The sequence below is a fragment of the Leuciscus leuciscus genome (assembly GCF_965113295.1).
Source record: "Leuciscus leuciscus genome assembly, chromosome: 23".
Lineage (NCBI taxonomy): Eukaryota > Metazoa > Chordata > Actinopteri > Cypriniformes > Leuciscidae > Leuciscus > Leuciscus leuciscus.
The window spans coordinates 5,200,861-5,216,410 of record NC_138747.1 but is presented as its reverse complement, the minus strand read 5'-3'; the positions used below and the strand labels follow the sequence as shown (position 1 = coordinate 5,216,410).

General features: G+C 39.1%; 1 protein-coding gene across 2 annotated transcripts in view; it reads right to left on the bottom strand.

The window, feature by feature from the left end:
- The window catches only part of bsnb (bassoon (presynaptic cytomatrix protein) b), a 94,781-nt gene that overhangs the window by 57,482 nt on the left and 21,749 nt on the right, over window positions 1-15,550 (bottom strand). For both annotated transcript variants that reach the window (XM_082155717.1, XM_082155718.1), the window contains exon 3: window positions 873-1,754. In XM_082155717.1, coding sequence (XP_082011843.1) covers window positions 873-1,754 — 882 coding nt within the window. The remainder of the gene's footprint in view (window positions 1-872; window positions 1,755-15,550) is intronic.

The following is a 15,550-nucleotide window of genomic DNA, read 5'->3' as shown; positions in this document are numbered from 1 at the left end:
TCAATCAAGAAGGCTTGCATAAAAAAGAAAACGTTTTTGTCTATAGACTCACTTCAACAGTTCTTCGGTAGCTTAAAGGTTAAGACATTTTTCTAAATCTGGCTACTTTTCAAATATATTTTGAAACGGCCACTAAGGCTCACTTATCCTAAGAACAGATTACTGCTCCGAATTGACCTCAAGTGAACATGTCAAACATGTCAAAGTGTCAAACATGTCTATAAAATATTATATATAGTAAGACCTTTTTTGTAAAAATCAATATGCAACGTTACAGATAAAAGCTACCCCTTCAAATAACATATTACCATATTAATATGACACTATGTACAATATCATATTATGCAATCAATGATCTTTGAAAACTGAAAACCGTATCATAATACGCCTCCATATCATTTTCTAAACTAACCCTTGGCCACACAATATCTGTAAATCGATTAGTCTCAAAAAAGAAAAACCTATTACAGCAGCAGGAACTATAGGCTAGTGTGACCCCAATAAAACTACCACAAAGCTGTCATATACGCTTTCCAAAAACCATTCAACATGACAAAAAAGTTCCTACATCCCTCAGAATGTTCACTATGTGATGAAATTTAGCCTAAGGTAAAGAGTTATCTTGGTTATTCATAGTAGGAGTGTCAATGTGGACTTAAATAATACTAAAACCGGTCAGACAAAAATCTGCCAAAGAACAACTCTGGACACCTGTCAAACAACAATAACTGAGAAAACAAATGAAACTTAACTGATGCAACAACGTCATCAAATACTTGGATGCTGCAAGTTGATACCAAGGACCTAACATTTTAAACCTTACAAAAGTACACAATCGCCCAGATAAAAAAAAAAAAAAAAGCTCATCTTACCTCGGTCAGGTGAGGCGTGGGGTTGAAGCCGCACATGTTGCAGACTTGGGTGTGGCACTGGGTGCAGACGTTGTAGTTCGGGGTCTTGGCTGGATCTCCAATGTTTAGCTCAGTCTTACACAGTGGACAGGACACTTTGGGCTTTGCAGAAACTTCCTGCCGTGATGGAACTGGCTGGGCTGCAGGTTTAACACCTGCTGCAGGACCTGGACCAGGCCCAGGCCCGGGGGGTCCCGGCTGCTTCTGCGGGGGCTTGGGGGAGGAAGGTGGTTGGGCCGGCGGTGTGGTTTGCACCGGATCCACTGATATCAAACTACTGGCCTGGTTCAAAAGCGAAGCGCCGAAACCGAAGAGTTTCCCGAAGGGCTGTTCTGGTGGAGGAGGTTGGCGGGATGGGGAACTTCCGGCGCTGCGAGTCTGGTCCTGTCGCGGGGCCTGAGGCTGGAATCCGGGCCCTGACCGGGAGAGGTCAGGCTGGGATGGGGCTTTGGCCATGCCTGGTAGAGGAACAGCGCCAGGAGCAGGAGGTTTGCTTTGAGGGGTAGCTTGAGGAAAGGTCAATTTCTTAGCTTCTGAGGGAGGCTGGGACTGAGGTTGAGGTTGGTGTTGGGGTTGGTGTTGGGGTTGAGGTTGAGGTTGAGGTTGGGGTTGAGGTTGAGGTTGAGGTTGAGGTTGAGGTTGAAGTTGAGGTTGAGGTTGAGATTGAGGTTGGGGTTGGGGCTGGGTCTGTGGGGGTGCCGTAGGCTGGGATACAGGTTGGGGTAGTGGTTTGCTGGGCTGGGACGGTGAGTGGATCTGCTGCTGGCTTTTCGAACGTGGCGTCTCCATATCCATCCCCAACGCCCTCTGCATTTGACAGTTCAGACACAACCACTCTTGCACCTGGGAAAGACAATGAACCAATTACTGACTATGTAATTATATCAGAAGATTTGGACATTCATTTACATAATGAAGAATGTCAAGGTGAAATGATGAAGAAAATAAAGTGAACTAGAAGACAAGACATAACAGCAGGTTGCTTGCAATACTGAGAAGGATGTGAACAAATTACTAATCCAAAGTATTTCACTTTTGTACATATATATGTAACTTGTGTTACTGCTTATAAATGAGGTGTGGTGTGCTATTACTTTTCTTAGTGATCACACTTTTGATTTCACCATGTGTCCAATAAAATAGAGGGGGGGAAATCCCATAGACTTACTTTGAAGAGTAAGATCTGGGGTGCCCAATCTTGCTCCCAGAGAGCCACCTTACAGAGTCTATCTACAGTACAACCTTCTCCAATAAACCTACCTGGACGTTTCAAGTAACCCTGAAGACCTTGATTAGCTTGTTTAGCCTCCTGGAGAGCCACGTTTCAGAGTCTAAATCCAAAATTCTCCAATAAACCTTACTGGATGTTTTGAGTAACCCTGAAGATATTGACTAGCTGGTTCAGGCATGTTAAATTAGAGTTGGAGTTAAAATCTCCAGGAATGTGTACCTCCAAGTGCAGGATTTGATCTAGTGACCAGAATATCATAGATACTGTGATCCAAACAGCACAAGGCATGTCTTTGCCGGGCACAGGAAAGGGAAAAAATAATGATGATAGACATGCCTTTCAACCCTCAGGAACTCAGTAAAGTCTTTGAAAGAAATAGTCCACAGAGAGATGACCACTACAGAATGAAACACACCCAGGACCTTAGGGTGTGCTAATTTGAGTTAGCAACCACCTTCCAACACCACAGTAACCACATAGAAACATGCTGCTAAACACTCAGATTAAGAAGTTTAGCAAAAAATCCGCAAAATCAGCTTGTACTACTTAATAGGTACGTATAAAACTAATACTGCAATTAGAAATAGTAGCAGATTTTATAATATCATCAGCTCATTTGACCACTGGAACAGGAAATGAGACAACATCAGCAGCACTAACTACCTAACTGACACAGCTAGCACAATTGCTTCATAATCTACGACAGAGATGACATGCTGCCACGGATAAATAGGATTCAGTAATAGGATCAAAAGGCGCAACTGATGTCCGGTCAGGACATTTGACTTCATGAATGGATTATAACCATATGAGGGGTTTGATGTTGAGTATATTAGCCTGTCTAGTGTCCCTCCGCTGATGCATTATTTGGAAATGACATGTTGAGACACGACATGCCGTATTTAATATAACTGTCCGTCAAATCATATCAAACAAAACTGTAACATCTGACAGCTCGACTGACACGATATGACACTGGTTACTCTGTGGGAGTTTCTGTTTAGAGCTGGTAGAGGAAACGGACAAGTGTGTGCTAAACTGCTTTCTACTGAAGATTAGAGGCCAATGATTGTGATTGCTGCAGAGAGAAGAGTATCATATTTATGCAAAATTGTGCCACAGGTCACAAGTAATAAACAAAAGGGCAATAAAAACTCAACACTTAAGGATGTTGACACCTCAAGCTAAAAGAAAGAAATTTGTTTAAGAACAAGTTTAGCGTGATTTCTGTGCAATGACAATTAGACATTTGTTAGCATGACTTAAAAGCAGGGTAGTTGATTTGTCCAGATACATTTCTGTTATCCTGGTTGAAAGTCTCTTCACATCCTAAAAGCAATCACTATGTTAAGTGGTCTAAATGTATTTATATGTATATATCTAGTCTGTGGAAAGCATAAGAGCATAAAATGTTTGTCCAATCATTGTATTTGGTCTGAATGCAATGATACAATGTTCTACCTGCCTGACAGCGTATGTACTTTCATATCTCCACGCACCTGCTCACACAGACATCTCACGTCATCAGCGCGTTTCATGCTATGAGTTAGACAGACGTCAGTCACTGAGCACCACAACCGAAACAGCAGCCGCCTGTTCCTCCTGAACCAAAACAATGAGCTTACACCAAAACTACGGTAATCTGGAAGAGATGAAAACCTGTGATATACTCTGAGCGGTTTGTGACTCGAATTTATGCGTTTCAATTGCCAAAATGAATCTTCAGCAGTCAGGTGGTACAGATCAGTGTTCTTTAAGTTGTTTATGTTCATTATTATTAGCTTTGAGACGTGAGGTAGTCATGACGCTTTTGTTTGCTCCCTGCTGTATTCGTTCATGTGTTTTGAAGGAGGCGTGGCTTTGTAGACGCTCTGAAAGGAGGGTGGGATCTTATGCTTTCAAAGCTAACTTGCTATTGTTAGCCTTTCCGAAAATTACCTACCCTACCTTTAAGGGTCCAACATTGTCTAGTTCTATATTTTATGTTTAGTAAAAGTTATGTTGAACGTGACTTTGGATCATTGAGGGTGGTGATAACCAGCACGATGCCACAAAATAGAGATCTAGAGACAGACAAAATTGACATGGTTATTTGACTTGTCATGGCTAATTTGCACCAAAAAAAAAATCAAATAATAATTCATACTGTGCATACAAAGATCTTCTATTGATTGTTGCCAAACCATGTAACCACCTAGTTAGGACTCATTGTAAAACTAATTTTCTGAAATTCTAAATGTATTTTTATCTCTCTTTTTCTGGATAGTAAAAAAAAAAGCATCCCTCTCTGGTCAAGGTGAATGTGTGTGACAGACACACACCTCTCTCAGGTTAAGATGAGACAGCTGTCACATTGGCTCAGGTGTGATAACTGATGCCTATATCAATATCACATCAGTGCTTATGTAACATCTACTGACATCATGACAGTGTGTGTCTCATTATTGACCATACTCACACCAGGTGAACATCCGTCATCTACAGTTCATCCCCACGTTTTCAATAACTCGTTGAAATCATCACAGTACTTTTTATTTTTTCAGCATGAATCCAATTAACAAAACTAATAACAACTTCTGAAATATAAAGACTTAATGACTGTTCCAGAAATTACGTTTGTGAGTAAATGTTCTCGCTTGCATGAGCTTCTGGGCTATGAAGAAAGATAATGAGCAGATTTCTCATAGCCAGACCTGTCACAGGTGAATATTTTTCATACAATTATTAACTGCAAACATTCTAGAGGGATTGAACTCGAGCACAGTCATTCATAACCTTTAATTTAATAATGGTAAATATTTAAAAAGGCCTGAAAAATAATCTGTGACCTTTTGATGCCTGGCTCATCAATTTGTGCATTTAACCAGCTGTTCGGGTATTGAGTGATTATTTGCTGAGGTTTTGTAGTGTAAATGTACTTTATTTAGTCAGCAAGGGTTTGTGTGATGGTCATCAGGTCAAACTTTGAGCCTGTGTGTGTTAGTTGGTGATAATGTCTCTAGAAATGTTTGTCAATCATATTGAAGGACAGGGCAGTAGTCAAGAGTCCAATTTGAGTGGCAGAGACAGAGCAGTGTGTGTGTGTGTGTGTGTGTGTGTGTGTGTGTGTGTGTGTGTGTGTGTGTGTGTGTGTGTGTGTGTGTGTGTGTGTGTGTGTGTGTGTGTGTGTGTGTGTGTGTGTGTGTGTGTGTGTGTGTGTGTGTGTGTGTCATGTCTGCACTTGTCACTCAAACACACAGCAGATAAACACTCTATACCCATTGGGCGATGGATAATTACGGGAAGACAACAGGATTGGGTCACCAGTGCCAATCTACGCTGATATTTTCTCTCTTTTTCTAACTGTCATTTCCCACTTTCTTATGCTGTCTTGCTTCATATAATCATCATCTTTGTCTCTGTGTCCTTGGTTGTTGAATTCTATCATTATTTACTCGCCCTCATGTCATTCCGAATCTGTTTGCTGTTTTTTTTTCTGCAGAGCCCTTTTCTGTACAACAGCAGCTCTTAATGATCCCATGTCTCAGCCTCCAAAATATTACCATAAAAATACTATTAAAGTGATTCAAATGACCAGATACAATAGCTTTGTCCTCAGAGAAGACCAATGATATTTTGATGTCAAATCTGGTGTGACATATCAAGGAGCCATTTCTGAATAGATTGTGAAAAACTTTAGAGATTCTGCGGAAGGGAAGATTATCATAATATTACTTGACAAAACTTAAATAATTACACCAGTTATATTGAATACTTTTATGGTGTTTTAGGGTCATTTTTGGAGCTTGAGAGACATGGGGCCCTATCTTGCACCCAGCGCAATTGACTTTGTACACCGACGCATGTATCATTCCTATTTTGCACCCACGCACAGCGGACTTTACCCTCCACAGATGCACGTCGGTAAACTAGGAAATACACTTGCGCTCCCCGGGGGCGGTTCAGCGCAAAGAGGTGTGGTGTTCCGGCGCAAATGTTCCCTGATGCTATTTTGCAGGTTTAGAAAACAATTCTGCCACTAACCAGGAAAAACCCAGTCTAAAGTCAGTGGCGCGTTGCGCATGATATTCATATAAGGGCGCATGCTTGGCCATAATCAATGTAGCGTGTGCACAACGCGCATACACTTCTCTCATCTACACAGAAGCAGCAGTTTTCATTTTTGCAAATCATACATTTTTACAATAGATAGAGAGATAGATAGATAGATAGATAGATAGATAGATAGATAGATAGATAGATAGATAGATAGATAGATAGATAGATAGATAGATAGATAGATAGATAGATAGATAGATAGATAGATAGATAGATAGATAGATAGATAGATAGATAGATAGATAGATAGATAGATAGATAGACAGTTTATTATAAAAGCATACATCTAGCTTACACATTTACCCAAATTATCATACGCCTGTTTAACCGAAGTTAATTTGGGTGAGTTTCTCCCATTCCCAATGTCACTTCTCTGTGTTTTACGGCCCTGACGAGAACGTCGGTCTCCTTGGCTGTGAACCGCTCCTGGCGTGCGCCTGGCAAATCCGCCGTTATAATAGGAATCCGCCATAGAACAAGCGCTCCTGCTCTTAAAGGGAATGTGAGATATCGCTCTGATTGGTTTATTGCACGTTACGCCCAAACCACACCTATGAATAATGAAGCTACTTCAGACCAACCCATTTTAGATTTACTTCAGACCACTTCAGACCAACCCATTTTAGATCAAGAGTCATTTATCCCGCCAGTATAATAGCAACAGCGCCCAAGACCCGCCCACAAAGCTACTTGCGTTTCGCGCTTGATACTTGCGTTTCAGATCGTTAAAATAGGGCCCATGGTCACATCGAGCTGTCTTGGTATGAAAAAAAGGTTCGGAACAACATGAGAGTGAAAAAACTGACTCCACCCATAATGTGTCTATAAGACTCCGCCTATCCCAAGTCCCACCCCATTCTCCATATATGGAGTCATGTTCCAATTGAAGCTGGGCCTATTGATTCAAACTACATGTTCTCCTGCCCTGTATAAATTCTGACCATTAGCGGACTATCTGATAGCTGACCAGAATGAACAAAATCATGACATTGGCTATCTTTTAAAACCTAGCGAGCAACCTACATAGACAGCATTTTTGGACACCATATAGATTCATTTTAACAGGCATTGACATTTAAATATTCAAAAACTAACATTCAGTGTCTACGATGCATAAAGAATGCAGTGTAGGAACTAATCTTCCAGGAATTGAGAAACAGCCATTCCTAAGAAATATATATGCATCATACATTATGAAACAGATTTCCATAACATCAAGCAAACATCTAAGAAGATACTGATTAACATTTACACTGTTAGTCTTGCAAGTCTAACAATATACTGCATTCAACTGGGAATTGCATAAGGACGTGCAGGACTTGTGCATATTTAAACAAGCAACTTTTCGCGTATGTGTGCTTATGCATGTGCGCAAAGATTTTATGTGATTGAGAAACTAAATGTGTACTGGTTTATGCTAATATTCTTCAGAGGGCTTCCACACACACACGCTGATTTACACCCAAATGATGGTGCAGCACCCGAGGTATTGATTAGTCAGCTGGTGTGAGAGAGAGAATCCACAAGAAGCGGAGAATCTCTCAAAGACACTGAGCTGAATACTAACACTCACACACACGCCGCAGAACATACTGCACCCTTACAGAGCTCAGTTAATAAAAACTATTTACTGTACACGTCTCACGATCACATTTAAAGGAAAAGTTCACATAGAAATTTTACTTACGATTATGTCATTCCAAACTAGAAGTGTCGCAGGTAACTTTTATATGTGATCTCTTCTCACATATAAAAAACAGACTGAAATTTAGATCATTTTTCACTTGTTTAATGATAATGTTCCCATCCAACAAGTTACCTTGAGAAATTATGTGACTAAATCACTGAGACAGTGTATCAGAGAATGAATTGTTATTTTAAGTCAACAGGCTAATTCGATTCACAAACCCAGCTGGATGATTCATTCAACTCACTGACTAACGATCAAGTCATACCAGTTATTGAATTAACAGCTGACTGGAAAAATAAATTACATTTCAGTCTGTTCCTCACACATATCTACTGTATGACTTGAGAAGACTTTGAATATAGCACACGAGTTTCACTCTTAAAAATAACGTTTTTTTTATTAGCATCTATGGTTCAGTTGAACCTTTCATTTTTACAAAATGTTGTTTATATTAATAAAATGTACTTCATAATGAGAAAAACATGGTTTTCTTTTAAGAACTTTTCAATAAAGTATTTTTGGAGAACCCAAAATGTTTTAGAACCTTAGAACCTTTATTTGTAAGCGTATTAAGGGTGTTATTTGTTTGCCGTGATTCCTGTGAAATATCATTGTATTAAAAAAGAACAGCATTAAGATTCTTAAAGCATCTTATTTTTGGTTTCCATTGAGGAAAGAAAGTCTTTAAGGTTTGGAACAAAATGAAGGTGAGTACAGTAATTGATGAGTGAATTATATATACAGTAGAGGTGAATTCAGGGTGATTGGAACACTTTTTGCCATTGAGATGGCTTGGGAAAAGTGTCTCAAACAACCTGAATTCACCCTATATCTTGCTGTCTTCTATCTGTGCATGCTGTCCTTAGTATATACTTATAGTTTTGAAAAAGAATGTTTTCTTGATTTAAACCCGGAACAGAACGCAGCTGGTGAGACAGACAGAACTAGAGGACAAAATGATATGGATATTGAGAACAGGTGAAAGGCAAACAGACAAACAGATGGAGTCATAATCAAAGAGTTTTGTAGACAAATAGAGACACACCAGCTGTACAGACAGTCTGTGGCATAAGAGCAGAGAGACAGATCGAGGAGGCGAACCGCTGCCTGTTTCCAGACTAAAGTGGTTGAGAGACAGACTGAATGCTGCAGTTTCCTAACAACAATCCACAGTAGCAAAGTGCAGAGCCGAAACTGGGACGAGACACATCAAAAGAGCATTCTGAGGGCCCCCAAATACTTTGAATATCTCTATAAACACCACACAAGAACACAACACAGCTTCACTCCAGTCTCCACGGGCACCAGATTCATAAACTAATTCTTCTCTGAGTGCATTAGACCAAACTGACAGCTTATCAGAGCATATGAAGCACAAATAAAGCTGATTAATGGAAATATGCTGGTGAGGAGATTTAAAGGTACAGACCCCTTTTTTTTGCAGAGTACCACAGCGTACACTTGATGTGTAGCTTGTAATTGAGGTGTTTAAAGATGATTAAAAACTACATCAGTTTGCTGTAATGAATGTGACATGTTTCTGTGAGTAATAGTGATCACAATAACAAAGTAATGAGAAAACTGAACTCCATTAATGAGGAAATCAAAATGCTAAGCTATAGCTGCACTCACGTCATGTCAGAATCACCATAATTATGAGTTTGTGGCTGTAAGGTTTTTACAGCTTGGTTGAATGCGTAATTGTATGTTGGAAACATTAAATATTATGACAGCTCGTGTTAGGAACATATATATTATGTGGTCAAAGCAAAAGCATTTTTTTTTTTTTTTACATTGTTTCAATGTAATAAAATCAGTAGTTTCATAATAATATCAATAATAATGTTTATTCATTTGTACATTGTTTCAGTATAATACAATCAGTAGTTTGGTTTTACTACTAATAATAATAATAATAAATTATTATTGTTATTATTATGGTTATTATTAAATAATTTATGTTAGATAATTATTTAAACAAAATAATGTATGGATTGTTCACATTGCTTCAGTATAATACAATCATTAGTTCAGTAATAATAATAATAATAATAATAATTATTATTATTTAAAAAATGTTATGCATTCATTTTTATAATGCTTCCATATAATATATTCAGTAGGTTGATGATAATAATATAATAATAATATTACAAGTTTTTAAACTTGATCATAGGTCATCAAATTCTCTGTAAACAAAATCCAAATGTACTGACGGCGGCGGGTGCAACATTCATTTATACAGTAAAAGCTGGCTCACTCTCACTCACAGATTTCAAGTAATTTCAAGTTCATTTAGATTCAGACGTGACCAAACTGATTTATTATTTCTTTAATTTCTAATTTTGCCTGTCCATTGCTTGTCCATTTTCACCAGTTTAACAAGCTGCAGCGTTAAAAGTTACAGATTGGTTGGTAGCTAACACATATTTCTGTTTGATATTTGCAGTCATTTAGTAAGACTTAATAATAATAAAACAAACCATGGTTAACTGTTAGCAAAGCTAGCACAAAACAGTTGGCTAGCCACCCACGTAATGATCTCTTATTCAGTGTTACAACCATCACCATAGAAACAAATGAATTCAGAATCCAAGGACGTAAACAGCTCTGAGTAAACTCTACGAGTTGTCAACTTGTAATTATGGTAATTTACGACATGTTGTGAATGCAGAATAGACGGAATAGCCCACAATATTCCACAAGGTCCAGGTGTGACCTTCAGGTAATCAAAACGTTAGCAAAGACATCTGCGCTATGCAAAACACAAGGTGTTTTCCTATTATGAAACTCACAGAATCATATAATTTATTGGAGAAAACATCCTGTTTCTCAGAAACTATTTCTATTACAACACATTTTTTCACATGAATGCATATTTTGTTTATTAGCGCTAAAAGTGGTGCGTCAGTCTCTTTAACGCATGACAGATTCTATTGTCTCGGAGAGGGAGCGAGACACTGTGCCATTTAGAAAAAGCACAGTACTCTATTGTTTGATTAATCATGTTTGCGTGGTGAGCGATGCATTCTTACTCAGCCCTCAGAGACCGGCAGCCATTTCACACATCAGTTCAATATCAACTCAAGCCCTTCTGATCCAATTTTACCATGTGCTGTTTGATATGACCATGCTAAAAGGGGAAATAAAAGGATAGCCACAGGTGATTAAAATATTCAACCGAGATTTATCTTATCATATGTCCGCAGATAACACGTTAACACATTTAGTTCCTTTAAGTGAATTTGTGTGAATGACACTCATAGTGTAAATTTATGCACAAGGCTCTTTAAGGTGCAGTAAGCGATTTCTGAGAAACACTGTTGACATTTGAAATCAACCCAAACAAACAGCTCCTCCCTTCATTGCTCCGCCCCCAAAATGCAAGATGGGATGTCTCTTATCATAGCTGAGGTGAAGCAAAATAATGCAAAGCGGAAAATAAAGCGAAGATGATGAACACACCGACAAGGAAGAACAAAAAATTTACATACACAAGAGTATATACAAGCAAGAGTTGGTTGTTAGTCACCAATAGCCCACCAGCTCCAGACAAACAATGACACTCAAAACTGTCCTGTTACTAGAGCTAATATTACAACAACAGCATATCTTGGTGCTGTGAAACAGCAAAACCAGTATTACTCATGTATAGAGCAGAAACAATGCAACCTAGGCGTCTCTACAGCGCAGGAATGCTTTTCTAATATTAACGTGGATCCTGAAGCTCTTGCCTGATCATAGCCCTTCTTCTTCCAGGGATATTCCTCTGAACCTTTTCTCTTTTGTATTGTCTGTTGGCCATCTCTCTTTCTAGTCTTTCTTCAAATCTCCATCTTGCTCAGTCTCTCTCTTCCCCCATCATAAGTGGACACGCCCCCCACTTCAGATTGGCTACAAGTGTGATGTGGTGCTCAGCCCGATCTACTTTCAACAGTGTTTTTCAGAAATTGGTTACTGCACCTTTAACTCATCTCGCTCGCACAAAAAAAACATTCTATACTTCTCAAACGCCATCAAAAATACCCAACTGAACAAAGTACTCATGCAAAACTCACAACTATGATGCTAGAGTCAAGTGTTCTAATGTATAGTTAAATATATAAAGATCTCTGTTTGTTAATGTTACATTTAAATAATATATTTCCAATAAAAAAAAAATCTGACAATAATAGCATCATAAACTGTGCTACTTTACCTCAAATCACAAACACAATTAGCCTTTACAAACACCACTAAATATCCATGATTTCTTTTTGGATACCTAGGGCCAGATTTACTAAACAGGGCAAATTAGCGTGAAAGTGCAATTCCCAAAAAAACGCTAGCCTGGATGCCAGCTGAACTTAGCCCCGCCCACAACATTTGAGGTTGGGAAGTTTGGACTGGACTTGATCCGTAGTGGAGCAACTATGCTCGAACCAGAGCTGTTCGGACCAATCGGGGCGGGCTTTATACGATGATGGACAGATGATCAACAGTAACGTAATCATCCACGTCACCAAAAAGCGCTCGGGTTGAATTCGTTTACAACAAAGATGACTGCCGCAGAAGAATTGAGATGTGTAGATTCTGCCATCGCGTCTGTTATAGAAGATATCGACAGCGCATTCATTTTTAAAAGAGAAACAAAAAAACGCGATCAAGGCATTTGTCAATCGGAAAGATGAATGAAGAACATACGTCACTTACTCTGTTGCTCTGATTGGTTGTAGGGTCTATCCAGTTGAGTGCAGAGGCATTTTCTTTCCTGGTTAGGTTGAAACACGCCCCATAATCACAGCCCAATGGAGCAGTCTCAGAATCTGAGTATGACGACGTCAGGCTATAAAACCGCCGATGGGAGTGTAAAGTTTCTTTAATGACCATCGCAATCTACCAACAGCAGCGCAAATTAGCGTCTGGTTTAAGACATGCTTTTTTGTGTGGTAAATAATGGCGCAAACCTTAGTAAATCACCTTGCATGATTCATTTAAATGCTCTCCTTCCATAAATTTTGCGTCTTATGGTAAACTCCCACAAATGCATATGCAATAAGGTCAGCCGCAAAAATGACCCTTTCCATGCCTTTTCAGTGCTAATTTTTCACTGTGTCTCTTTAGAAAGTCCTGACAGTAGTTTTTAACGCCAAAAGAGGGTTTGCGCTGACACAAGCTGTTAGTAAATCTGACCTCTAAATGTCTAATATAACAATGTCAGAAAATTAACAATAAGACATCATTCATGCACTTGAAAATACATATACGGTGTGTATATTTAGCATTACATATGGTAAGCGAATAACACACAAATGCTGCCTGCATGGGCAGATTTGTGTAATGGTGGAAAAATAGCATGAAATCTCTAGGGTCGTGGCAGTGTGTGTGTGCATGTATTCTTTGTGTTTGTGCTGGGATGTGTGTGTTGTAGCCCAGATGGCCCTACACTCAGTTTCCGCTGTCAGTCTCATGACGGATCCACTAGATAGCGTGAAAACCACAAGACAGGAGACATTCAGAGCCAGCATGCAAAACCGATCTATTAACTTTCACGTTCCCGTTAAGTCACAGATTTCCTCACGTACTTCCGAAGAACTCATGGAGTGAGAATAATTCATGGTGTTCATATTCTACCATCATTACCCCAGAGCTTTCAGAGCGAACAGTGTTTATGAGCCAAACAGGCACAACTATTTTTAGCTTAAAGTCGGCATGAAATGGAAGTTGTGATTTTTCTTCCCTATTGTGAAGTATATCCGAGCGAAACGGCTTCTCAAACAAGAAAAAATTTAGGGCGGGACTTGATTTTGTCAGGGGAACTGATTGGATGGTTGTGATTTGCTATTGGTGGATCTCATGTGAGTGACAGGTTGCCCCGCCCTCACGCCAGTGAACACATCATCAGAGAAGACATGAGATGTCACTGCAAGGGAGGGGAAGTTATTTTGATTAAAGATTACGAGGGAATATGAATAAAAAATAAAAAAAATGTGCACAGATAAATCATTTATAATAATTACTGCAATAAAAAAGAAATCTCAATATTGATTCCATGCTGCCTGATCAATTTGTACCCTCTCATTTTCTGCATTTCTACACCATCATTGCTCTCTCCGTCCCATTCTCGCCTCTGATCCTCCACACTCTCTGGCATCATTGTAGAGACACAGCAGGATCTATAAATAGAGGATCAGCCAATGGCAGAGTGGGAACGCCTCCTGTATGCTGGTGGGTGACTACTGGAGTGTGTCAGCACCACTTTCTCTTTCCTTCTATCATTCCATCCCCCTTCCCCACTCTGCTATTTCTCTGTCCGTATATCCCTGGTTCCCGCATCCCACTCAGTGCTGTCACCATCATGTCATGCCTCTCTCTCTCTCTCTCTCTCCAGGTGTCTGTTGCATAGAGATCAGATCGCCCCTCATTTTCCTTTTCACCAGCTGTTCTTGCTTCTTGTCTCATGTTCTCTATGCTTTGTTCACCAAGAGACATTTAGAGTTCAACTTTAACATGATATCTTTACACTTCACTAGTGCAACACCTGGGACAAAACATCAGTACCGGAACATTCTGACAAACACAGAATATAGTAACAACTCGATATTTCCTACATACAGTCAGCTTCCTTCCTTCTAAGCCTTATCCTAACTGAAGTCATCAATTAATAACGCTCTATATATGCATCATACAAACGGCATGTGAAGTGCAGAGGAAATTTAGCGTACAAGGGTAGTACAGAGATTGATGTTGAAATGTTGCTAATCTATGAAAGCAAATTGTAAACAAGCATACAAATATTTCACATATATTTGGGTATTGGGTAAAATTATTAATATTGCACTATTTTTAATTGATATTATTCAGTGTTAAATGAAGATAAATTACTAGATAAATGCGCTATTAATCCTTTAATAATTCCTGAGATAATTTCCTCAGTCTGAACGCGTCTGTCTAGATGTTTGCCATATGGCTATACAGCTGATTTAATAGCCTGTTTGTTTTACCAAAGAACTGACAGGAGTGTCAATTCCACATCACATAGAATGCACCTTATTCCTAACAAGTTCTTCCTCATCTTCTTATTGAAAGCAAAGTGTTTGGAAAAGCCAGTTTATCAGTATATCGTCCCACCCCTACTCTGCATACAACTGATTTAGAGTATCACAATGTATCCTGTTTCACTGAAATGTATGCTAATGCTTAGTTCATGCTTGATGCATACAAATTATAATTCAAACAAATTAGAATACAGCCCAATATTGCTGTATTTCTATTTCGCAGAGATCTCTAGTAATTCAAACCATATGCTCATAAAACATCTGCTCTTGAACCCTGAAATTACACGCCAGATGACATATTTCCCATCATTTTGTCACATGAACTGACAGCAGGGCTGTTGAAAACGCTGAGTTAGTGCTGTATGCTATGTGCTGTAACGTCAATATAAATCAAGACAGTCTCAGAACCGCTTTGTAGTGTCCACTGTTTCACTGGGGCCCAATTAATTCAATGCTGTCTTTATAAAGCACAGCAGGGCCCAAAAGCTTCCCCAATTGAATTTCTAAGATGAAGCCTTCTGTGGAAAATGTGGCGATATGATAGTTAAAAGCTGAAACATGATACAGATATATCAACTGTCTG